The following is a 25,897-nucleotide window of genomic DNA, read 5'->3' as shown; positions in this document are numbered from 1 at the left end:
AAGCGCAGGGAAGGTGGTAAAAGAGGGGGAGGGGTGGCATTGTTAGTCAAGGACAGTATTACGGTGGCAGAAAGGACGTTTGATGAGGACTCGTCTACTGAGGTAGTATGGGCTCAGGTTAGAAACAGGAAAGGAGAGGTCACCCTGTTAGGGGTTTTCTATAGGCCTCCAAAAAGTTCCAGAGATGTAGAGGAAAGGATTGCAAAGATGATTCTGGATAGGAGCGAAAGCAACAGGGTAGCTGTTGTGGGGGACTTTAACTTTCCAAATATTGACTGGAAACGCCATAGTTCGAGTATTATAGATGGGTCCATTTTTGTCCAATGTGTGCAGGAGGGTTTCCTGACACAGTAGATAGGCCAACGAGAGGCAAGGCCATATTGGATTTGGTACTGGGTAATGAACCAGGACAGGTGTTAGATTTGGAGGTAGGTGAGCACTTTGGTGATAGTGACCACAATTTGATTACGTTTACTTTAGTGATGGAAAGGGGTAGGTATATACCGCAGGGCAAGAGTTATATCTGGGGGAAAGGCAATTATGATGCGATGAGGCAAGACTTAGGATGCATCAGATGGAGAGGAAAACTGCAGGGGATGGGCACAATGGAAATGTGGAGCTTGTTCAAGGCACAGCTACTGCGTGTCCTTGATAAGTATGTACCTGTCAGGCAGGGAGGAAGTGGTCGAACAAGGGAACCGTGGTTTACTAAAATAGTCGAAACACTTGTCAAAGGAAGAAGGAGGCTTATGTAAAGATGAGACATGAAGGTTCAGTTAGGGCGCTCGAGAGTTACAAGTTCGCCAGGAAGGACCTAAAGAGAGAGCTAAGAAGAGCCAGGAGGGGACATGAAAAGTCTTTGGCAGGTAGGATCAAGTATAACCCGAAAGCTTTCTATAGATATGTCAGGAATAAACGAATGACTAGGGTAAGAGTAGGGCCAGTCAAGGACAGTAGTGGGAAGTTGTGCTTGGAGTCTGAGGAGATAGGAGAGGTGCTAAATGAATATTTTTTGTCAGTATTCACACAGGAAAAAGACAACGTTGTCGAGGAGAATACTGAGATACAGGCTACTGGATTAGAAGGGCTTGCGGTTCATAAGGAGGTGTTAACAATTCTGAAATGTGTGAAAATAGCTAAGTCCCCTGGGCCGGATGGGATTTATCCTAGGATTCTCTGGGAAGCTAGGGAGGGGATTGCTGAGCCTTTGGCTTTGATCTTTATGTCATCATTGTCTACAGGAATAGTGCCAGATGACTGGAGGATAGCAAATGTTGTCCCCTTGTTCAAGAAGGGGAGTAGAGACAACCCCGGTAATTATAGACCAGAGAGCCTTACCTCTGTTGTGGGCAAAGTCTTGGAAAGGTTTATAAGAGATAGGATGTATAATCATCTGGAAAGGAATAATTTGATTAGAGATAGTCAACACGGTTTTGTGAAGGGTAGGTCATGCCTCACAAACCTTATTGAGTTCTTTGAGAAGGTGACCAAACAGGTGGAGGAGGGTAAAGCAGTTGATGTGGTGTATATGGATTTCAGTAAAGCGTTTGATAAGGTTCCCCGCGGTAGGCTACTGCAGAAAATACGGAGGCATGGGATTCAGGATGATTTAGCAGTTTGGATCAGAAATTGGCTAGCTGGAAGAAGACAAAGGGTGGTGGTTGATGGGAAATGTTCAGACTGGAGTCCAGTTACTAGTGGTGTACCACAAGGATCTGTTTTGGGGCCACTGCTGTTTGTCATTTTTATAAATGACCTGGAGGAGGGCGTAGAAGGATGGGCGAGTAAATTTGCGATGACACTAAAGTTGGTGGAGTTGTGGACAGTGCGGAAGAATGTTAGAAGTTACAGAGGGACATAGATAAGCTGCAGCGCTGGGCTGAGAGGTGGCAAATGGAGTTTAATGCAGAAAAGTGTAAGGTGATCCATTTTGGAAGGAATAACAGGAAGACAGAGCACTGGGCTAATGGTAAGATTCTTGGCAGTGTGGATGAGCAGAGAGATCTCGGTGTCCATGTACATAGATCCCTGAAAGTTGCCACACAGGTTGAGAGGGTTGTTAAGAAGGTGTATGGTGTGTTAGCTTTTATTGGTAGAGGGATTGAGTTTCGGAGCCATGAGGTCATGTTGCAGCTATACAACACTCTGGTGCGGCCGCATTTGGAGTATTGCGTGCAATTCTGGTCACCGCATTATAGGAAGGATGTGGAAGCATTGGAAAGGGTGCAGAGGAGATTTACCAGAATGTTGCCTGGTATGGAGGGAAGATCTTATGAGGAAAGGCTGAGGGACTTGAGGCTGTTTTCGTTAGAGAGAAGAAGGTTTAAGAGGTGACTTAATTGAGGCATACAAGGTGATCAGAGGATTGGATAGGGTGGACAGTGAGAGCCTTCTTCCTCGGATGGTGATGTCTAGCACGAGGGGACATGGCTTTAAATTGAGGGGAGATAAATATAAGACAAATGTCAGAGGTAGGTTCTTTACTCAGATAATAAGGGCGTGGAATGCCCTGCCTGCAACAGTAGTGGACTCGCCAACACTAAGGGCATTCAAATGGTCATTGGATAGACATATGGACGATAAGGGAATAGTGTAGATGGGCTTTAGAGTGGTTTCACAGGTCGGCGCAACATCGAGGGCCGAAGGGCCTGTACTGCGCTATAATGTTCTATGTTCTTGCCGCCACCCTCAACCAGGCAGGCAGGCCTGTGGTATTCTTTTCCCGCACCCTCCATGCCTCCGAAATTCGGCACTCATCCGTCAAAAAGGAGGCCCAGGCTATCGTTGAGGCTGTGCGACATTGGAGGCATTACCTGGCCGGCAGGAGATTCACTCTCCTCACTGACCAATGGTCGGTAGCCTTCATGTTCAACAGCACGCAGCGGGGCAAGATCAAAAATGACAAAATCTTGCGGTGGAGAATTGAGCTCTCCACCTATAACTATGAGATTAAGTATCGCCCTGGCAAACTCAACGAGCCCCATGACGCCCTATCACGAGGTACATGTGCCAGCGCTCAGGGAGACTGACTCCGGACCCTGCATGACAGCCTTTGTCACCCAGGGGTCACTCGGTTGTCACCCAGGGGTCACTTCATTAAGGCACAAAATCTGCCCTACTCTGTCGAGGAAGTAAGGACGATCACCAAGGACTGCCAGGTCTGTGCGGAGTGCAAACCGCACTTCTACCGGCCGGACCGCGCGCGCCTGGTGAAGGCCTCCCGCCCCTTTGAACGCCTCAGTGTGGATTTCAAAGGGCCCCTCCCCTCCACCGACCGACACACGTATTTCCTCAGTGTGATCGACGAAAACTCCCATTTTCTCTTCGCCATCCCATGCCCCGACATGACGTCTGCCACCGTCATTAAAGCCCTTAATTCGATCTTCACTCTGTTCGGCTTCCCCGCCTACATCCACAGTGACAGGGGATCCTCATTCATGAGTGATGAGCTGCGTCAGTTCCTGCTCAGCAGGGGTATAGCCTCCAGCAGGACGACCAGCTACAACCCCCGGGGAAATAGACAGGGAGAAAGGGACGGTATGGAGGGCCGTCCAGCTGGCCCTACGGTCCAGAAATCTCCCGGCCTCCCGCTGGCAAGAGGTCCTCCCTGATGCACTACATTCCATTCGCTCATTACTACATTCCATTCGCTCATTACTTTGCACTGCTACTAACAGTACACCGCATGAACGCCTTTTTGCCTTCCCCAGGAAGTCCACATCCGGGGTGTCGCTCCCGACTAGGCTCACAGCTCCGGGAGCCGTGCTTCTCCGTAAACATGTGTGGCTCCACAAGGCGGATCCGTGGTGGAAAGGGTGCACCTGCTCCACGTAAACCCACAGCCGCCAGAATACCGTCTCCCTCAGGGACCTGGCACCAGCAGGTTCCGTCCCCACACCACCCCCGTCACCCCCCTCCCCTCCCCCACCGCCCCCATCACCCCACCAGGACCGTCCGTCCTCCCCCTGCCCACCCCCGTTGATGAAGAGGATTTTGGCACGCTCCCGGAGTCAACTTCGACCATGACAGCACCATCATTGCCGGCTCCACTTCATCGATCCCAGAGGACGATCAAGGCGCCGGACCGGCTGAACCTCTGACCGGCCCACCGGATGACCAGAGACATTTTTTTTCACTGTTCTGTAAATATTAAAGATTGCGAATTGTATATAGTTGTCCACCACCCCAACCGGACTCAATTTTAACAGGGGGTGAATGTGGTAAACCACTGTGTTCCTATATTAAGGGTTGTACGGTAGAACCTGCACTACAGGTTCACCTGGGCCCCTGCATGCTAGCTCCGCCCAGGAGCCGGGTTATAAATATGCGTGGCCTCCAGCTCGCAGCCATTTCGTCAACTGCTGTGGGAGGCCACACTTCAGATACTAATAAAGCCTCAGTTTGAATTCAACTTGGTTTCCAGCCAGAGCGTGCGCGACAGAGCCAGAGCGTGCGCGACAGAGCCAGAGCGGGCGCGACAGAGCCAGAGCGGGCGCGACAGAGCCAGAGCGGGCGCGACAGAGCCAGAGCGGGCGCGACAGAGCCAGAGCGGGCGCGACAGAGCCAGAGCGGGCGCGACAGAGCCAGAGCGGGCGCGACAGAGCCAGAGCGGGCGCGACAGAGACAGAGAGGGCGCGACAGAGACAGAGAGGGCGCGACAGAGACAGAGAGGGCGCGACAGAGACAGAGAGGGCGCGACAGAGACAGAGAGGGCGCGACAGAGACAGAGAGGGCGCGACAGAGACAGAGAGGGCGCGACAGAGACAGAGAGGGCGCGACAGAGACAGAGAGGGCGCGACAGAGACAGAGAGGGCGCGACAGAGACAGAGAGGGCGCGACAGAGACAGAGAGGGCGCGACAGAGACAGAGAGGGCGCGACAGAGACAGAGAGGGCGCGACAGAGACAGAGAGGGCGCGACAGAGACAGAGAGGGCGCGACAGAGACAGAGAGGGCGCGACAGAGACAGAGAGGGCGCGACAGAGACAGAGAGCAAGACAGAGAGACACTGAGAGAGAGAGAGAGAGAGAGAGAGAGAGTGAGAGAGAGAGAGTGAGAGAGAGAGAGTGAGAGAGAGAGAGTGAGAGAGAGAGAGTGAGAGAGAGAGAGTGAGAGAGAGAGAGTGAGAGAGAGAGTGAGAGAGAGTGAGAGAGAATGAGAGAGAATGACAGAGAGAGTGACAGAGAGAGTGACAGAGAGAGTGACAGAGAGAGAGAGACAGAGAGAGAGAGACAGAGAAAGAGAAAAGAGAGAGAGAGAAAAAAGAAAAGAGATAGAGAGAGAGAAAAGAGAGAAAAAAGGAAAGAGAAAAGAGAAAAGAAAAAGAGATCTGGACAATATTCAGACTTGGGCTGATAAGTGGCAAGTTACATTTGCGCCATAGAAGTGCCAGGCAATGGCCATCTCCTGTAAGAGAGGATCTGACCATCATTGCAGTGTTTAATGTAAGCCTACTTGTGACACTAATAAAGATTATTATTATGGAATTTACAGTGAAGGAGGCCGTTCGGCCCATCGAGTCTGCACCGGTCCTTGTAAAGAGCACGCTACTTCAGCCCACGCCTCCACCCTATCCCCATAATCCAGTAACCCCAGGGGGAATTTAGCATGGCCAATCCACCTCACCTGCACATCTTTGGGCTGTGGGAGGAAACCGGAGCATCCGGAGGAAATCCATGCAAGGCAGGAGCCTTAATTCAAAATTTAAATTGGGGCCCCAGGTCCATTGCAAGACTCCATGCCAATAGAGTGTGTACTATGCTTGCCTATTGCACCCATACATGGAATGATCTAACCAGGGACTTTTAAGTGTGAAAATAGAGAAGTCCCCTGGGAGGGATTGGAGTTATCCTAGGATTCTCTGGGAAGCTAGGGAGGAGATTGCTGAGCCTTTGGCTTTGATCTTCAAGTCATCTTTGTCTACAGGAAAAGTGCCAGAAGACTGGAGGATAGCAAATGTTGTCCCCTTGTTCAAGGGGAGTAGAGACAACCCCGGTAACTATAGACCAGTGAGCCTTACTTCTGTTGTGGGCAAAGTCTTGGAAAGGTTTATAAGAGATAGGATGTATAATCACCTGGAAAGGAATAATTTGATTAGAGATAGTCAACACGGTTTTGTGAAGGGTAGGTCATGCCTCACAAACCTTATTGAGTTCTTTGAGAAGGTGACCAAACAGGTGGATGAGGGTAAAGCAGTTGATGTGGTGTATATGGATTTCAGTAAAGCGTTTGATAAGGTTCCCCACGGTAGGCTACTGCAGAAAATACGGAGGCATGGGATTCAGGGTGATTTAGCAGTTTGGATCAGAAATTGGCTAGCTGGAAGAAGACAAAGGGTGGTGGTTGATGGGAAATGTTCAGACTGGAGTCCAGTTACTAGTGGTGTACCACAAGGATCTGTTTTGGGGCTACTGCTGTTTGTCATTTTTATAAATGACCTGGAGGAGGGCGTAGAAGGATGGGTGAGTAAATTTGCCGATGACACTAAAGTCGGTGGAGTTGTGGACAGTGCGGAAGGATGTTACAAGTTACAGAGGGACATAGATAAGCTGCAGCGCTGGGCTGAGAGGTGGCAAATGGAGATTAATGCAGAAAAGTGTGAGGTGATTCATTTTGGAAGGAATAACAGGAAGACAGACTGGGCAAATGGTAAGATTCTTGGTAGTGTGGATGAGCAGAGAGATCTCGGTGTCCATGTACATAGATCCCTGAAGGTTGCCACCCAGGTTGAGAGGGTTGTTGAAGGCTTACGGTGCGTTAGCATTTATTGGTAGAGGGATTGAGTTTCGGAGCCATGAGGTCATGTTGCAGCTATACAAAACTCTGGTGCGGCTGCATTTGGAGTATTGCGTGCAATTCTGGTCGCCGCATTATAGGAAGGATGTGGAAGCATTGGAAAGGGTGCAGAGGAGATTTACCAGAATGTTGCCTGCTATGGAGGGAAGATCTTATGAGGGAAGACTTGAGGCTGTTTTCGGTTGAGAGAAGAAGGTTAAGAGGTGACTTAATTGAGACATACAAGATGATCAGAGGATTGGATAGGGTGGACAGTGAGAGCCTTTTTCCTCGGATGGTGATGTCTAGCACGAGGGGACATAGCTTTAAATTGAGGGGAGATAGATATAGGACAGATGTCAGAGGTAGGTTCTTTACTCAGAGAGTAGTAAGGGCGTGGAATGCCCTGCCTGCAACAGTAGTGGACTCACCAACACTAAGGGCATTCAAATGGTCATTGGATAAACACATGGATGATAAGGGAATAGTGTAGATGGGCTTTAGAGTGGTTTCACAGGTCGGCGCAACATCGAGGGCCGAAGGGCCTGTACTGCGCTGTAATGTTCGATGTTCTATGTTCTAAAGGGACCACTGCAGGCTTCTCCAAATTTGTGTTCAAATTTCTATTTGCCTCCCCCACCAATTCCTCCCCAAGGCCTGGGACATCAGCCGACAGTGTCTTTCCACCCTCCCTAACCAGCAAGTTGCTTCAAAGCATCCATTTGGCACTCTCGGCTTGTTGGATACATAATGAGGCAGATCAGTGATTGTACCTCCTGTTCCCATCCAAATAATATGTCAGACAAAAATTGTCCCCTTGAAATTTAATAGCAAGTGTGGCAACTGCCCATCAGATCTTTGCGAACCAGCAATTTGATATAATTGATGGGAGAATAATGCAGAGCTTGCAGTGCGTTCTACATAATTCAAAACAGCCATTGTTGTCCTGCACTATAGCAAGACCATGTGCTTTGCAGCCCATCTGCATGTGGTTTAACACAAGATTCTTGGTACATACTTGTGTAGTACTTTTTGAATTCTTCATCTTTGGGTCTGCTGGGGTACAGGTAAAGCAGGCGTTCAATATCTCGGACACGATCTCCAAGTGATCGAATAGTTAAATCCTTTGTGGTGAAAGGCTGCACATTGAATACCTGTCTGCCACCTGCAACATCAAACACAAAATCAATGGTGCTGAAACAATGCATTAATAGGGGACACAAACTTTACATCGTTGTCTATACAGTTCAATACTTGGTGAAACAAAGGTTCAGGAACATTAGAATTAGGAGCAGAAGTGGGCAATTCAGCCCTTTGAGCCTGCTCCACCATTCAATCAGATCCTGGCTGATCTCTTCCTGGTCTCAAATCCACTTCCCTACCTGTTCCCCATATCCCTTTAACCTGTTTTTAAAAAATCACAAATATGTCTATGTCCGTATTGAAACCATTTAATGACTCAGATTCCACCACACTATGGGGCAGTGAGTTCCACAAATTCACCACCCTCTGAGTATTTCCTCCGCATCTCAGTTCTAAATCTACTGCCTCTCAACCCATCTAATAATAATAATAATAATAATAATAATAATAATAATAATAATAATCACTTATTGTCACAAGTAGGCTTCAATGAAGTTTCTGTGAAAAGCCCCTAGTCGCCACATTCCGGCACCTGTTCGGGGAGGCCGGTACGGGAATTGAACCCGCGCTGTTGGCTTTGTTCTGCATTACAAGGCAGCTGTTTAGCCCACTGTGCTAAACCAGCCCCATATCCGTGACCTCTGGTTCTAGATTGTCCCACAAGGATGAACATTTGGTTTACGTTTACTTCATCAATCCCTTTCAGTATTTCATATACCTCAATCGGATCCCCTCTCATCCTTCTAAACTCCAGCGAGTATAAACCCAAACTGTTTAATCGCTCCTCTTGCAGCAACCCTTTCACCCCCGGAATCAATCTGGTGGACCTCCTCTGAACTGCCTCCAATCCCACCACATCCTTCCTCAAATAAGGAGACCAAAACGGGACACAATGCTCCAGATGTGGTCTCACCAAAATCCTATACAACTGCAACAATACAAGGGAATAAGACATAAGGTAATAATAAGGCATAATTGTAGTCCAAAAAAAGCCAAAAAAAGGTTCTGATTGAAATATTTCAATTACACCAATCAGCAATATAAATAAAAACAATTAAGAAAAACAGGAAAGAACATAGAACAACGGCAGGTCATGTTACAGTTGTATAGGACTTTGGTTCGGCCACATTTGGAATACTGCGTGCAGTTCTGGTCACCACATTACCAGGAGGATGTGGATGCTTTAGAGAGGGTGCACAGGAGGTTCACCAGGATGTTGCCTGGTATGGAGGGTGCTAGCTATGAAGAAAGGGTGAGTAGATTAGGATTGTTTTCGTTGGAAAGACTGAGGTTGAGGGGGGACCTGATTGAGGTTTACAAAATTATGAGGTATGGACAGGGTGGATAGCAACAAGCTTTTTCCAAGAGTGGGGGGTGTCAATTACAAGGGGTCACGATTTCAAGGTGAGAGGGGGAATGTTTAGGGTAGATGTGCGTGGAAAGTTTTTAACGCAGAGGGTGGTGGGTGCCTGGAACGCTTTGCCAGCGGAGGTGGTAGAGGCGGGCACGATAGCATCATTCAAGATGCATCTAGACAGATATATGAATGGGCGGGGAACAGAGGGAAGTAGGCCCTTGGAAAATAGAAGACCGGTTTAGATAAAGGATCTGGATCGGCACAGGCTGGGAGGGCCGAAGGGCCTGTTCCTGTGCTGTAATTTTTCTTTTCTTTTCTTATTACAGCGCAGTACAGGCCCTTCGGCCCTCGATGTTGCGCCGACCTGTGAAACCACTCTAAAGCCCATCTACACTATTCCCTTATCATCCATATGTCTATCCAATGACCATTTGAATGGCCTTAGTGTTGTCGAGTCCACTACTGTTGCAGGCAGGGCATTCCACACCCTTACTACTCTCTGAGTAAAGAACCTACCTCTGACATCTGTCCTATATCTATCTCCCCTCAATTTAAAGCTATGTCCCCTCGTGCTAGACATCACCATCCGAGGAAAAAGGCTCTCACTGTCCACCCTATCCAATCCTTTGATCATCTTGTATGCCTCAATTAAGTCACCTCTGAACCTTCTTATTTCTAACAAAAACAGCCTCAAGTCCCTCAGCCTTTCCTCATAAGGTCTTCCCTCCAGACTAGGCAACATTCTGGTAAATCTCCTCTGCACCCTTTCCAATGTTTCCACATCCTTCCTATAATGCGGCGACCAGAATTGCACGCAATATTCTAAATGCGGCCGCACCAGAGTTTTGTACAGCTGCAACATGACCTCATAGCTCCGAAACTCAATCCCTCTACCAATAAAAGCTAACACACCGTACGCCTTCTTAACAACCCTCTCAACCTGGGTGGCAACTTTCAGGGATCGATGTACATGGACACCAAGATCAATCTGCTCATCCACACTACCAAGAATCTTACCATTTGCCCAGTACTCTGTCTTCCTGTTATTCCTTCCAAAATGAATTACCTCACATTTTTTGCATTAAACTCCATTTGCCACCTCTCAGCCCAGCACTGCAGCTTATCTATGTCCCTCTGTAACGTGTTACATCCTTCCGCACTGTCCACAACTCCACCGACTTTAGTGTCATCGGCAAATTTACTCACTCATCCTTCTGCGCCCTCCTCCAGGTCATTTATAAAAATGACAAACAGCAGTGGCCCCAAAACAGATCCTTGTGGTCCACCACTAGTAACTGGACTTCAGGCTGAACATTTCCCATCAACCACCACCCTTTGTCTTCTTCCAGCTAGCCAATTTCTGATCCAAACTGCTAAATCACCCCGAATCCCATGCCTCCGTATTTTCTGCAATAGCCTACCGCGGGGAACCTTATCAAACGCTTTACTGAAATCCATATACACCACATCAACTGCTTTACCCTCATCCACCTGTTTGGTCACCTTCTCAAAGAACTCAATAAGGTTTGTGAGGCACGACCTACCCTTCACAAAACCGTGTTTACCATCTCTAATTAAATTATTCCTTTACAGATGATTGTACATCCTATCTCTTATCAACCTTTCCAAGACTTTGCCCACAACAGAAGTAAGGCTCACTGGTCTATAGTTACCGGGGTTGTCTCTACTCCCCTTCTTGAACAAGGGGACAACATTTGCTCTCCTCCAGTGTTCTGGCACTATTCCTGTAGACAATGACAAAGATCAAAGCTAAAGGCTCAGCAATCTCCTCCCTAGCTTCCCATAGAATCCTAGGATAAATCCCATCCGGTCCAGGGGACTTATCTATTTTCACACTTTCCAGAATTGCTAACACCTCCTCCTTAAGAACCTTAAGCCCTTCTAGTCCAGTAGCCTGTATCTCAGTATTCTCCTCGACAACATTGTCTTTTTCCTGTGTGAATACTGACGAAAAATATTCATTTAGCACCTCTCCTATCTCCTCGGACTCCAAGCACAACTTCCCACTACTGTCCTTTACTGGCCCCACTCTTACCCTAGTCATTCGTTTATTCCTGACATATCTATAGAAAGCTTTCGGGTTATCCTTGATCCTACCTGCCAAAGACTTCTCATGTCCCCTCCTGGCTCTTCTTAGCTCTCTCTTTAGGTCCTTCCTAGCTAACTTGTAACACTCGAGCGCCTTAACTGAACCTTCACGTCTCATCTTTACTTAAGCCTCCTTCTTCCTCTTAAGTGATTCAACTACTTTATTAAACTACGGTTCCCTTGCTCGACCACTTCTTCCCTGCCTGACAGGTACATACGTATCAAAGACACGCAGTAGCTGTTCCTTGAACCAGCTCCACATTTCAATTGTGCCCATCCCCTGCAGTTTCCCTCCCCATCCTGTGCATCCTAAGTCTTGCCTTATCGCATCATAATTGTCTTTCCCCCAGCTATAACTCTTGCCCTGCGGTATATACCTATCCTTTTCCATCGCTAAAGTAAACGTAATCGAATTGTGGTCACTATCACCAAAGTGCTCACCTACCTCCAAATCTAACACCTGTCCAGGTTCATTACCCAGTACCAAATCCAATATGGCCTTGCCTCTTGTTGGCCTATCTACATACTGTGTCAGGAAACCCTCCTGTGCACATTGGACAAAAAAAGGACCCATCTAACGTGCTCGAACTATAGCGTTTCCAGTCAATATTTGGAAAGTTAGTCCCCCATAACAACTACCCTGTTACTTTCGCTCCTATCCAGAATCATCTTTGCAATCCTTTCCTCTACATCTCTGGAACTTTTCGGAGGCCTATAGAAAACTCCCAGCAGGGTGACCTCTCCTTTCCTGTTTCTGACCTCAGCCCATACCACCTCAGTAGACGAGTCCTCATCAAACGTCCTTTCTGCCACCGTAATACTGTCCTTGACTAACAATGTCACCCCTCCCCCTCTTTTACCACCCTCCCTGAGCTTACTGAAATATCTAAACCCCAGCACATGTAACAACCATTCCTGTCCCTGCTCTATCCATGTCTCCAAAATGGCCACAACATCGAAGTCCCAGGTACCAACCCATGCTGCAAGTTCACCCACCTTATTTTGGATGCTCCTGGAATTAAAGTAGACACACTTTAAACCACTTTCCTGCCTGCCGGTACACTCCTGCAACTTTGAAACCTTACTCCTGACCTCACTACTCTCAACCTCCTGTCTACTGGAGCTACAATTCAGGTTCCCAAGCCCCTGCTGAACTAGTTTAAACCCTCCCGAAGAGCATTAGCAAATTTCCTCAAGAGCTTGAAGTAATCACTAATTCAAAAACATTTTCCAGGAGTCTAGACATTCCAGTATTGTGCACGTGCAGGGTCTGATTCTCATCTGAAGGTAAACAGGCTGGCCTCTAGCACCCCAATTCTCCCACTAAAGCACACAGTTGTATTTCGAACACCCATAAATACCTAGATCCTTAATGTAGAAACAACAGGAACATTCATTCACAGTTGAAGACATAAGAGGTTACGGAAAACAATTGAATCCCTACAGTGCAGAAGGAGGCCATTTGGCCCATCGAGTCTTAGAACGACCGCACTACCTAGGCCCAATCCCCTGTCCTATTCCTGCAACCCACCCTAAGGGGCAATTTAGCATGGCCAATCCACCTAACCTGCACATCTTTGGACTGTGGGAGGACCCATGCAGACACGGGGCGAATGCAAACATGGACAGTTTCCCGAGGTCGGAATCGAACCCGAGACCCTGGCGCTATGAGACGGCAGTGCTAGCCACTGTGCTGCTGCCTGGCTGAAGGCATTATTGAAAAGATAGCGTTAAGAAGGTTTCTGAAGGTGGTGAGGGATGCAGCATGGGGTTTAAGAAGAACAAATAGAAGAGTAAAATGCTTGAAAGCTCGGTCACCGATAGTAGAGGGAAAAGGATACACAGCAGACAGAGTCGGCACAGCAGAGATACAGGGCTGGAGTAGTTTGAAGAAGTGCTCATCGGGATCAGGCCATTGAGAATTGTGAAGATAAGGACTGGGATTTTCCTCCTCTGCCATGGCGGAGGGCGGTTCGTCAGTGGTCAGATCTACTGGTCCCACTGTGGTCATCGGGGTTTCCCATTGAACACATCCCTTGCTACCACGAAACCCACAGGGGGGGTGCCGTCGGCAGCACAGTACGATCCCACCAGCGTGAACGGCCAAACTATCCTGCCCATTGATTTTGAAATTGATGGGCTGAGACGCAGGGAGTTTATCGATAATGGGAAGGCTACACTGTTCAATTCAGTACCGTCCCCAGTTTGACATTACACTTCTCATGAACATCCTGTATGATGTTATCAAGGCCCATATGTCCTCCTCTGGATTCCTGTGACTTTCAAATTTAATTAGAAATGTGGATTTCAAAATGACCGAATAAACTAAATATCGGAGTTCCCACTACGTACTTTGTACTTGCAGCACAAAGAGTGGAAGATCCAACATTATAGGTTATTGGGTAAATATATCCAAACGTTCTCCAAATCTCTGGAAGCATTGCAAGAAGCAGAAAAGCATTGCAAGGAGCAGAAAGTGATACCTTTCTCAGAATCATCAATCCATGCTATTGTAATCCCTCCAATCTCAGAGTCACTGAAGCGCAGAAGAAAGGTCCCATTCACTCGTTGATTGAGCAGTCTGTTGGCATACTGCTTACTTACAAAACCTAGGATCAATCTGCAAATAAAAAGGAGAGTGAATGGCCTCAGCAAAACCCTTCCCGGGTCAGAGTAGTGGCAAGAAGCTAAGGCTTCAACATTTTGAGGCTACACTAATGCATAATATTGTATGCAGATGAAAAATCTTTACTTCCACAATGTCATAACTCAGAATATCAGCAGCAGAAGCAGACACGGTTCTTGACATCCAATGGTTCTCAAAAAAGTTAGCCTGGAACTTTATGTGACAGGTTGTTATTTGGCATGTTATTACCATCTCTCTACAACATTGCATTTGTCACGTTTGACTCGATGTGAAAATGCAATTTTATATTCCTATACAAAGAAAAGGATTGGCTGACCCTGATTTGAGTCACATTGCAGTACATTGCATCATTCATATTTGATCAGGAGACAAACAGAATGAGGTTCAAATGCATTTCTTCATCTCTCTGGGGGAATGTGGCTTTGAATACCAATATTACCTGATGCTCATCAATATATTGAAAAGATGATACTTGTATGTATTTGAAACAAAGAGGAGTTTGAGGGAAACATTCCAAAATTAGCATCTGCAGGGCCACCTTCACTCACAGGCCCCTCGATCAGCCATTGCAGATTAGTGAAAAGAGTTAAAACTCGTACCCATTATTCCAGTAATCCTTCAGGTGCTTCTTGGTGAGCTCCATCACGCCATCAAACCATTGCCAGAAGGTGAAGGTTCTTCCAGGTAGGTTTTCCTGCAAGAATATCAAAATGATCTTATAATAGTTTAAATCACCAGACACGCTAGGATTAGAAATTTACATCCTGGATGTAATTCAGTCATGCCAGTCATGTTATTAGGATGCAACCCTGCCATTTAAATTTGAACCAGCTCCTTGGTTCAGGCAGCCTTCCTGTGGTGGAGAACAGAGACACAGTCAGTATGACACGGTGGATGGCACGGTAGCACAGTGGTTAGCACTGTTGCTTCACAGCGCCAGGGACCCGTTTCGATTCCCGCCTTGGGTCACAGTCTGTGCGGAGTCTGCACGTTCTCCCCGTGTCTGCGTGGGTTTCCTCCGGGTGCTCCGGTTTCCTCTCACAAGTCCCGAAAGACGTGCTGTTGGGTGAATTGGACATTCTGAATTCTCCCTCAGTGTACCCAAACAGGTGCCGGAGTGTGGCAACTAGGGGCTTTTCACAGTAACTTCATTGCAGTGTTAATGTAAGCCTACAGTGACAATAAAGATTATTATTATTAATAATGGAATCACATGGCAATCCATGTCAAGCTACTCCAGGCATAACATAATGCTACATCTAAACAGGACAACTCAGACTTTAAGTATATTGGCGGGATCTTCCGGCCTGCTCACGCCGGCGGGATCTTCTGGTCCCACCGATGGCGCACCCCCATCACGGGTTTTCCAGCGGCGATGGGTGTATTCAACAGGAAACACCATTGACAATGGTGGAACCAGAAGATCCTGTTGCCAGTCAATGGCAGGCCACCTACGCTGCAACGATCCACGTGACGGGTTGCGCGGAACGTCCCGGCCAACGCTTACCTTGTTAAACTGAGACCAAGAGACCATCCGGTTGGTGAAGTCCTCCATGCTGTAGCGTTGTTCATCAAATATTTTCTGTGCCAGGAAGACAAAATGTTCTTTGCATAAGCCCTGTGTTGACTGTACCTCTGCCATAAACTTCATATTGAGGGTTTCACACATTTGAGGCCATGACACTCTATCCGGTATGTGGAATGGCAATCTGTCCTGCACAAAAAAAAGAGGGAAAAGAAAACTGGATTCTAGATCAAAAAGCAGAATACTGTTGATGCTGGAAACCGCAAATAAACACAGGAAATGCTGGAAATACTCAGCAGGTCTGGTAGCAACGGTGAAACACGAGAAATAGAGTTAATTTTTCAGACCTGTGACCTTTCATCAGAACTGGAAAAAGTTAGAAATGAAATCGGTTTTGAGCAAGGGGCGGGTAGGACGATAACAAAACGGTCTGTGAAAGGGGAAACCAGAGGTAGCAGTAGGAGTCTCCGGAATTGACCAGTTTACATGTCAAATCTGACCCCTCCTTGCAGCATGATTTAGTGACATGCCACAAAGTGCACTTAACAGCTATTTAAAGCCAGATTAGGGTTAGGGTCAATCACTCATTATTCCCTGCACCTCCAAGTTAAAGTAAAACATTCCAATTAAGTTAAACATACTTACGATCTCAGAGAATGCATTGTCCCACAAGATCGTAGCAGTAGCATTGTTGTCTTGACTGCCGTGAACAATTACTACAATAGGCAGTGATGTGGCCTTTGAAGGAACAAAAATAAACATTTTACTGAACCTTATTTGGCCACATGAAGGTCCCAACTCACCCCCATACCCCAAACCCAAATTTTAATTCAGGACAGGCCTAGGGCAGGAAACTCCAAGGGACAGCCAGTTGGACAGCCAATCACGCTGTATTTATAACTTCCAAGCCTTATTTACACCTCACTGGACTGTCTCTCACCCAATAGCCAGCAGAGATGGCGCAAGAGCCAGTGGAAAATTGGACAGGGGGCTGATGCCCCAGAATCTAAAGCAAGGTAATCAGCTGTTGCTGGAGGATCATCAATTTGATGAAAAATGCCTTTGGTCTGCCCGAATCGTGTTGGTCTTCCAGCGCAAAGAATTGTCCCTGACCGAGTTTGCAGACCGGCACATTCCAAAGGCAGGAGTATGCGCTGAGGGATGCACTAAAGCTTGGGGAAGCCGCCACACAGGCGCAATGGGGTGTGGTGATTGTAGGGGAAGGTCGCTGCCTCAGGCCTTTTAGCCATAGTGAACTGAGGGGAGTGGCAATTGTATAGAACCCCTCAGGCTGTAAATAAAAAATAAATAAATATAGCTTATTGTCACAAGTAGGCTTCAATGAAGTTACTGTGAAAAGCCCCTAGTCGCCACATTCCGGCGCCTGTTCGGGGAGGCTGGTACGGCAATTGAACCCGCGCTGCTGGCATTGTTCTGCATTACAAGCCAGCTGTTTAGCCCACTGTGCTAAGCCAGCCCCTGTATGACTCTCATTGAATGTATACAGTAATATTACATGTATCACAATTGCATTGAGGCACCTCAAAGTGCAACTGTATCTAAATAGACAATTTAAATACCTTTGCATCATTTTGTAATGACCATTTTGAAACGTCGGCAATGTTTCTTTGGCCGTAGTGAAGCGAGTGCGGCATGATGTATGTAGAGAACCTGAATATTATTGCACTTTGTGTAATGGCTATTTTGAAATGTTTGCAATGTTCTTTCAGAGATTCTACAAATATTTTTGCAACAAAAAAAAAAAAAAAAAAAAAAAAAAAAAAAAAAAAAAAAAAAAAAAAAAAAAAAAAAAAAAAAAAAATATCATACATACCATGTCATCCAGATAAGGAAACACATTTTGGGAATGTTATGGGGAGGGAATCAGGGTATGGAGATTAGAACAGAGAACTGTACAGCACAGTACAGGCCCTTCGGTGTTTTGCCGAACTAGTTTGAAACTAAGATAAAATCAACCTACTCCCAATCATTCTAGTGCACTCCATGTGCCTATTCAATAACCGCTTGAAAGTTCCTAAAGTGTCCGACTCCACTATCACAGCAGGCAGTCCATTCCACACCCTAACCACTCTCTGAGTAAAGAACCTACCTCGGACATCCCTCCTATATCTCCCACCCTGAACCTTATAGTTATGCCCCCTTGTAACAGCTACATCCACCCGAGGAAATAGTCTCTGAACGTCCACTCTATCTATCCCCCTCATCATCTTATACACCTAATTATTCTTCCATTCTATAAACCAAATGTAAAATTTCCAGGGATCCCTCAAAGGGTCAGCCAGGGCCTGACCCTGGCTTTCCAGCCTGTTGTTTGGGCCACAGCCATCCTGACAAAATCCACCCTTTGTGGTCTCTCCATGCAGACAAAGCGGAGTTATGCAACTAAGTTGCTGGAAATCACAGATTCAAAACTTCTAATCACTACATCAGTATGTTGGTGCAGAAAGAATTTGTAAACTGGTTCTATAACAGGATGGGGCTGTTTAGCACAGGGCTAAATCGCTGGCTTTGAAAGCAGACCAAGGCAGGCCAGCAGCACGGTTCAATCCCCGTACCAGCCTCCCCGAACAGGTGCCGGAATGTTGCGACTAGGGGCTTTTCACAGTAACTTCATTGAAGCCTACTTGTGACAATAGGCGATTTTCATTTTCAATTCATATATTCGGCTCGGGGGCAATGTCAGTAGGAGCCAAAGGTGGTTTCATAGGTCATTGAGTGTTTGCATCATTCTTGCAGCATTTTATTACTTTCTTCTTACATATGATATCCAAGTTGGTCAACCAAGTCACAGCACTGCATACTGTTAGATGGATTGTCTCGAATCTTGCGGCAAACCTTTACGACTTAGATATAGGTGTAACCACAGAAGGAAGCTGAAGTGGGAGTGCTAGTGTGTGAATGAGCAAGAACCCACAACGCAAATCTGACCTCTCACATACTTCAAGAATTTAATCAAACACATTTTGGGGTTTTTGATAGTTAACTTGAGATTGTTCTGTAATTTCCTCCTCCACCAACTCTTCTTGTCCCGTGGATGTTAAGTAATGGGTTAAGAGTTCAGTAATGCATTAAGAGACATTGGATACTTAACATAAATGAGACAACTAATGATTGACACTGATATGTAAAGGGGCTTCAGGTGGCCCTTGTGTCAGGTGGTGAGTTGTTAAGAGAGTTTTGTGCAGAGGCTGTGGAGTGAAATAAATGGTATTTGGTGAAAGGGAACAGGACTTTTGACTCTTCATACAACGGTAACTAAAACGTATAACAATGAGTTTATAGTGATGCGTCCTATGCAAATCAAGCACAGGAGGAGGTTTTATAATTTTCCTCTTGGGGAACAATGATAAATGTTGTCCTCTTGTGTGGGAAACAAAGAAAATAAGGAAAGTGGTCGAAAGCACTTTGGCTGCTGAGACGTTAAGCTTTGTAGAGGCGGTGGATATGGCCTTTTATATATCTCAGATATTGACAGAAATGTAACTTTTGGATACTGTTCATGAGATGGTTTGGAAATTGGGAGGGAATCCAGTCAGACTGGCTCCTCAGCGTGTTCCCGCCCCCACAGGATTATGCAGGAGTTGGGTGATAACTGGAATGGTTACTAACACGGCTTTAACGGATAACCAATTCAATTCCTCTGGCACTCTCGCAACACTGACCGTATTCCCCAGCCAGCGCACAGGGTATCCACCAGATCCGGAGGTTGTCCAACAAATGATGGCAGCCTCCCAGTGACAGGTTGGATAGACGTCAGAGGCTCCATTTAATGTGCAAAGTGCCCCTCCAAAAATTGGCCACAGTGGCAGCAGTACCCATTACTGAGAGGCAGGGCCTCACCCTTTTGGCCCTTATTTACCCCTTTTGTGGCTGGTGACCGGGAATGGAGATGTCCTCGCATCTCTCCATGTACTTCAGCAGCTTGCACCTCAATCTCCTATTGGCCCTCTGGGTTCAGGAGCCCATCCACTCTCCTAAATTGGACAGGGTTCCCAGAGGCTGCATTGGCCGGTTCCATTGAAATCTCCCTCTGGTCCTGCCACTGATATTTGTGGATTCTCGACCTACATTTCCTCCCGATTGCGGGATCGGGACCCGAAAATAAATGTCCTACCCAATTTCCTTTTAAACATACATTCCTCAATTTCTAGCCATGTGTGATTTAATTTAAATGTTGGAATACTGTGGAGTGCAGATGAATTGCCTTTTTCACATTAGGGGTGGTGGCAGAGTCCACTGATGTGACAGAATGTTATCCCATGGTGCATCTGCAAGTTTGAGGGAACATGAACAAAATGATGCCATTTGACAAGTTAAATTCCAGCAAGCAATTATAGAATGGCATTTATACAGTCTAAGGCAGGTCTGTTCATGTGCGCTCTTAATTGAATTGCTGCAGGATGCGACCATCCTTAAAAAGATCAAAGAGTAGACAAGAAATAGCTCGAAGACTGTTCAGAATTCTCTTGAAAAATCTTATCCCACCACTTGCGAAATGCTATTAGTAACAAAAGCTCAGATACCTGGACGTGGCATTTCATTTCACTGCCTATGATGCTGAGTTCCGAAGAAAACAGTACTGCAAACTTTTCCTCCGTCACCGATTCAGTCCCTCTGCGGTCAGAGCGTTTGATTTTCTTTAAGGACTTGAATTTTCAGAGAAAAAAAAGTTAAGATCTGCTTTTGATCAAGAGACTATCAAAAAGCAAGCAAGCACGCTAACAGTTTAAAAAGCAAAATAAAACATTAATTTGCTTGGAAATTGGGAGGGAATCCAGTCAGACTGGCTCCTCAGCGTGTTATAAAAAAATAACATGCCCAAGAGAATTCATCATAATGTGTAAGACATTCACATTTTATTTGCCATTTATTTAATTGCCACTCATGAATTAGGTTGAGAATATTACATCCTTGCCGTTTATTATTTTCTCTGCACCACTCTTACTTCTTGCAGGCCCCCGCACTACCTATTCACTACATTTTTGCTTTGAATTTAGCCTCTCTGTCTAACCCAGGGCGTTAGAAGATTCCATTCAAAGAAAAGCAGAGAGTTTTCCTTGTATCCTGGTCAACATTTCTCCCAGAACCAACTCTGGGCGGCACGGTAGCACAGTGGTTAGCACTGTTGCTTCACAGCTCCAGGGTCCCGGGTTCAATTCCCGGTCTGGGTGACTGTCTGTGTGGAGTTTGCACGTTCTCCCCGTGTCTGCGTGGGTTTCCTCCGGGTGCTCTGGTTTCCTCCCACAAGTCCCGAAAAACTTTGGTGAATTGGACGTTCTGAATTCTCCCTCTGAGACCCGAACAGGTGCCAGAATGTGGCCTACTTGTGACAATAATATACATTACTATTATCCATCAAAAAGACTAACTGATCATCCATCTCATTGTTGTTTGCACTGTGCACAAGATGGTTTCTGTGCTCCGATCTCTCGTATATCAGTGCCCCACAAAAATCAATAGAATGAATCATCAGTTATCCGCATCACAACAGTTGCTGCACATCAAAAAGTAATCCATTCTAATAAGTGGTTTGAGATGATTTGGAGATGTGAGAGGCACTTTACAAGGTCCATTTTTATTATTTCTTTCGCACTCCATTGCAAAAAAGTCAAAATCCAACATCTATGGCCAGTGTTGACATTGTACTGTTTCAAGTGTATGGGATTCCTCATTCAGGCGTCTCAATGTGGAGTGCTCCTTGATTTTGGACATGACGTGAGCACAGGCCATCAAGCACTTTTAAGGGTGGGAAAGAAAATAAATCAGATCAAATTATTCAAACATTTTTTGCTAACTTTCCAGAATCACAGCAAGATTGGGGGAGACCAAGGAGGCAGTTGAAAGATTTATTGGCTGATAAATGATGCACAAGTCAAAGATAGCTGAGAGGAGCAGTTTTTGGATAAAATTACAATGGTTATTGCAACTGCAAAAGACTTTTGTGCAAACATAATCAGAGATTCAGAGAGCCACCATGAGAAATTATGGCACGTGCACAGCACAAAACTCCCTCAAATTCACTACAACTTATCATTAAAGTGTTTTAGTTGGAGATGCACAGTATGGTATGCAATGTGTATCTCTGCAAATAAAAGCTTGCTAAACGAAGGAAGACGACTCCAATATTCCATCCTTCACCCTGTTTTGACAGTTTATAAATGACAACATTTATTTTGATATTAGAGCAATGTCTGACTTACTCTACTGAACAAAGCATGTTTGATCAAAGCCAGTGTGTTGCCTTGCACTTAATTGCCTTCTGGCTAGTGCAATCACAAGCTGATTGATGAACAGCTACCTTATTATTCAGATATCCAGATGAAGGACCAAGGGCCAAAGTACAGGATACAATTAATATGGGGAAAAGTAAAAGATAAAGCAAGTAAGCAAGTAGGGAATAGAGGCCATCAGGCTTGGATTTTAAAACCTCTAGATTACTGGAGGAAGGGCAGAGTTCTATAGGTTGAAATTCTGGAAAAGAATGAACTAGAGGAAGAGACAATATCACTACTGTTGATTTTACGATGCAGGGGGATGCAGGAATGAGAAAGTGTGTGTAAGATGTATATTTGAAACTTAGAAAGCTCAGGGCAACTGGTATTGATGAAATAGATAGAGGCAGGAATGGTTGAGAGAGAGAGAGAGAGAGAGAGAGAGAGAGAGAGAGAGAGAGAGAGAGAGAGAGAGAGAGAGAGAGAGAGAGAGAGCGAGAGCGAGCGCTTTGGTTCATTAGTTAGCTTTCGAAATTGCAAAAAGTACTTTATTTTGTTGTAGAAAATAACTTTTGGTTTTAGAAAGTTTTAACTGTAAAAAAAAAAAAAAAATGGGGGCATCTGGTTGAGAAACTGGTTAAAAAAAAAACTCTGATGCGAATATTGTGAGTCACATTTATTTTATTCCGACTCTTAATTGGAATGTGTCTTTAAGCAGAAGAGTGCTTGCCAGGACAGTGTGTTCTAGGTTTTGTATTTTGGAAAGGGGAAACAGACTCATTGGCACCAAGTGAATCTTAGGAACCGGTTTGGAGAAAGTCAGTTCGATTGGCTAACGGGCAACAGGTAGGTTGGCCGGAGAAGTGTTGTGCCTGACAACAGTCAGTGATTGGTTTCTGTCCAGTGCTTGGTTTCCAGGAGAACCTTCCAGAAGCCTCTAGACCCTTGAACGAAGAGGAGCTGTCGTATCTCTCTCTCGCTGATGCGAGCCCCCTGCTGTTTCTGTGAATCTGCAGTGAAGATTGTTACAAGCTGAAGGAAAAGAAAGTACCCACCTAAAGGCCTAACCTTCAGAAAGAAACCAACTGGAAGACATCCATCTGAATCAAAGATCCTTATCCTTTTATTAATTTTTACTTTATCTCTCAACCATCCTCTATGTTGTTTGTCTGTGTGTGCGTGTGTACGTATGAGAACACAAGAGAGTGAGAGAGACAGAGGGTGAGAGAGTGAGTTTGAGAGAGAAAGAGAGAGAGAGAGAGAGAGTGAGTTTGAGAGAGAGAGAGAGAGTGGTGTGTGTGTGTGTGTGTGCGTGCGTCAGTGAGTGAGTGTGTGTTGCATGCGTGCGAGTGCGAGAGTGAGTGAGTGAGTGCAAGTACATGCACGAGTGCATGGGTAGTTAGAAAGGGGAGGGTTGGGATTCTGGGGCGAAATTCTCCGACCCCCCCACCGGGTCGGAGAATCGCCGGGGGCTGCGTGAATCCCGCCCCCGCCGGTTGCCGAAGTCTCCGGCACCGGATATTCGGCGGGGGCGGGAATCGCGCCGCGCCGGTTGGCGGGCCCCCCCGCTCGATTCTCCGGCCCGGATGGGCCGAAGTCCCGCCGCTAAAATGCCTGTCCCGCCGGCGTAAATTAAACCACCTACCTTACCGGCGGGACAAGGCGGCGTGGGCGGGCTCCGGGGTCCTGGGGGGGGCGCGGGGCCATCTGACCCCGGGGGGTGCCCCCACGGTGGCCTGGCCCGCGATCGGGGCCCACCGATCCGCGGGCGGGCCTGTGCCGTGGGGGCACTCTTTCCCTTCCGCCTCCGCCACGGTCTCCACCATGGCGGAGGCAGAAGAGACTCCCTCCACTGCGCATGCGCGGGAATGCCATCAGCGGCTGCAAGCCTGGGTTTATTACACTTTAAAAGATAGCCTGTGTGTGACTGACGCCAGGGTTGATGGTGCAAAAAATTGAAACAATGAAAAATCCATCTCCGGAGCTTGTAATCGAGCCAGGGAGCCTGGAGAGGGGTATTTACACCAGTTACCACTCTAAATTATTCATATGGGTTCCAGAATCAAACAGTTGTTTTTAAGGTAAAACAACTCACTTGCATTTTTGTTTGATTCATCACAAAGTATTCGAGCATGCCACATTGCTATGGAGATAGTAACTCAGAGTGGAGCCGTAGAAGTTTTATTTTGTTTAATTTACCTGTTGTGTGTTTGCTGCCAGAATTAGGCAGTTCAGTTCGGGTTTCGCGAGGGAAAAGCAGCTGGAAGATTTGCCCTAGCTTGCAGTTAGCTTGGAAAGAGCTGTATAGAAGCTGCGGGAGCAGACTGGGAAAAAAAACAATCTATGTTCAAAGCTAGAACAAGGAGCTAAAGAGTTCACAGCCGTGAGGTTTTTGAAGAAAATTCGAGGTCATGGATCACTTAGCCAAAAGCTAATGGAAGGATTGAATTTTTTCATGAGATAATGGAGAGGGCTGAAGAAGATAATGTGGTTGATGTGGTGTGCACGGACTCACAAAGGGTGTTTGAGAAAGTGCCACATGGTAGCATGGATGCACATTTGACTGAATGACACAAAACAGAATAGTGGTGAATGGTTGTTTTTCAGACTAGAGGAAGGTATAGTGGCATTCCTCAGGAGTCAGTACTAGGGCTGCTCCTTTCCTTGATATATATTGATAACTTAGTATCAGGTGTGCTGGGCACAATTTTAAAATTTGAAGATGACACAAAAATTGGAAGTATTTGTCATCTGAACGAGGGATAGTAATGGACTTCACGAGGATGGAGATAGACTAGTGAAAAATGATTGGACACAAAGAACCCTGACAAACCTGTTAGAGTTCTTTGAAGAGATAACAAATAGGTTAGACCAAGGAGAGCCAATGGATGTTATCTATCTTGACTTCCAAAAGGCCTTTGATAAGGTGCCTCACGGGAGACTGCTGAGTAAAATAAGGGCCCATGGTATTCGAGGCAAGGTACTAACATGGATTGACAATTGGCTGTCAGGCAGAAGGCAGAGAGTTGGGATAAAAGGTTCTTTTTCGGAATGGCAACCGGTGACGAGTGGTGTCCCGCAGGGTTCAGTGTTGGGGCCACAGCTGTTCTCTGTGTTGGGGCCACAGCTGTTCTCTTTATATATTAACAATCTAGATGACTGGGGGCATTCTGGCTAAGTTTGCCGATGATACAAAGATAGGTGGAGGGGCAGGTAGTATGGAGGAGGTGGGGAGGCTGCAGAAAGATTTAGACAGTTTAGGAGAGTGGTCCAAGAAATGGCTGATGAAATTCAATGTGGGCAAGTGCGAGGTCTTGCACTTTGGAAAAAAGAATAGAGGCGTGGACTATTTTCTAAGCGGTGACAAAATTCATAATGCTGAAGTGCAAAGGGACTTGGGAGTCCTAGTCCAGGATTCTCTAAAGGTAAACCTGCAGGTTGAGTCCGTAATTAAGAAAGCAAATGCAATGTTGTCATTCATCTCAAGAGGCTTGGAATATAAAAGCAGGGATGTACTTCTGAAGCTTTATAAAGCATTAGTTAGGCCCCATTTAGAATACTGTGAGCAATTTTGGGCCCCACACCTCAGGAAGGACATACTGGCACTGGAGCGGGTCCAGCGGAGATTCACACGGATGATCCCAGGAATGGTAGGCCTAACATACGATGAACGTCTGAGGATCCTGGGATTATATTCAGTGGAGTTTAGGAGGTTGAGGGGAGATCTAATAGAAACTTACAAGATAATGAATGGCTTAGATAGGGTGGATGTAGGGAAGTTGTTTCCATTAGCGGGGGAGACTAGGACCCGGGGGCACAGCCTTAGAATAAAAGGGAGTCACTTTAGAACAGAGATGAGGAGAAATTTCTTCAGCCAGAGAGTGGTGGGTCTGTGGAATTCATTGCCACAGAGGGCGGTGGAGGCTGGGACGTTGAGTGTCTTTAAGACAGAAGTTGATAAATTCTTGATTTCTCGAGGAATTAAGGGCTATGGAGAGAGAGTGGTAAATGGAGTTGAAATCAGCCATGGAGTGGACTCGATGGGCCGAATGGCCTTACTTCCGCTCCTATGTCTTATGGTCTTATGGTCTAAAATGAAACTTAATGCCAA

General features: G+C 46.3%; 1 protein-coding gene across 5 annotated transcripts in view; it reads right to left on the bottom strand.

The window, feature by feature from the left end:
* LOC140405375 (signal transducer and activator of transcription 5B-like) overlaps nucleotides 1-25,897 on the bottom strand; it is a 304,409-nt gene that overhangs the window by 77,464 nt on the left and 201,048 nt on the right. For all 5 annotated transcript variants that reach the window (XM_072493699.1, XM_072493700.1, XM_072493697.1 and 2 more), the window contains 6 exons: nucleotides 20,098-20,220; nucleotides 16,199-16,291; nucleotides 15,536-15,742; nucleotides 14,628-14,722; nucleotides 13,865-14,001; nucleotides 7,791-7,937 (listed from right to left, as the gene is read on the bottom strand). In XM_072493699.1, coding sequence (XP_072349800.1) covers nucleotides 7,791-7,937; nucleotides 13,865-14,001; nucleotides 14,628-14,722; nucleotides 15,536-15,742; nucleotides 16,199-16,291; nucleotides 20,098-20,220 — 802 coding nt within the window. The remainder of the gene's footprint in view (nucleotides 1-7,790; nucleotides 7,938-13,864; nucleotides 14,002-14,627; nucleotides 14,723-15,535; nucleotides 15,743-16,198; nucleotides 16,292-20,097; nucleotides 20,221-25,897) is intronic.

Source organism: Scyliorhinus torazame, chromosome X, assembly GCF_047496885.1.
Source record: "Scyliorhinus torazame isolate Kashiwa2021f chromosome X, sScyTor2.1, whole genome shotgun sequence".
Taxonomy (NCBI): Eukaryota; Metazoa; Chordata; class Chondrichthyes; order Carcharhiniformes; family Scyliorhinidae; genus Scyliorhinus; species Scyliorhinus torazame.
This window is presented reverse-complemented; position numbering and strand designations above follow the sequence as displayed.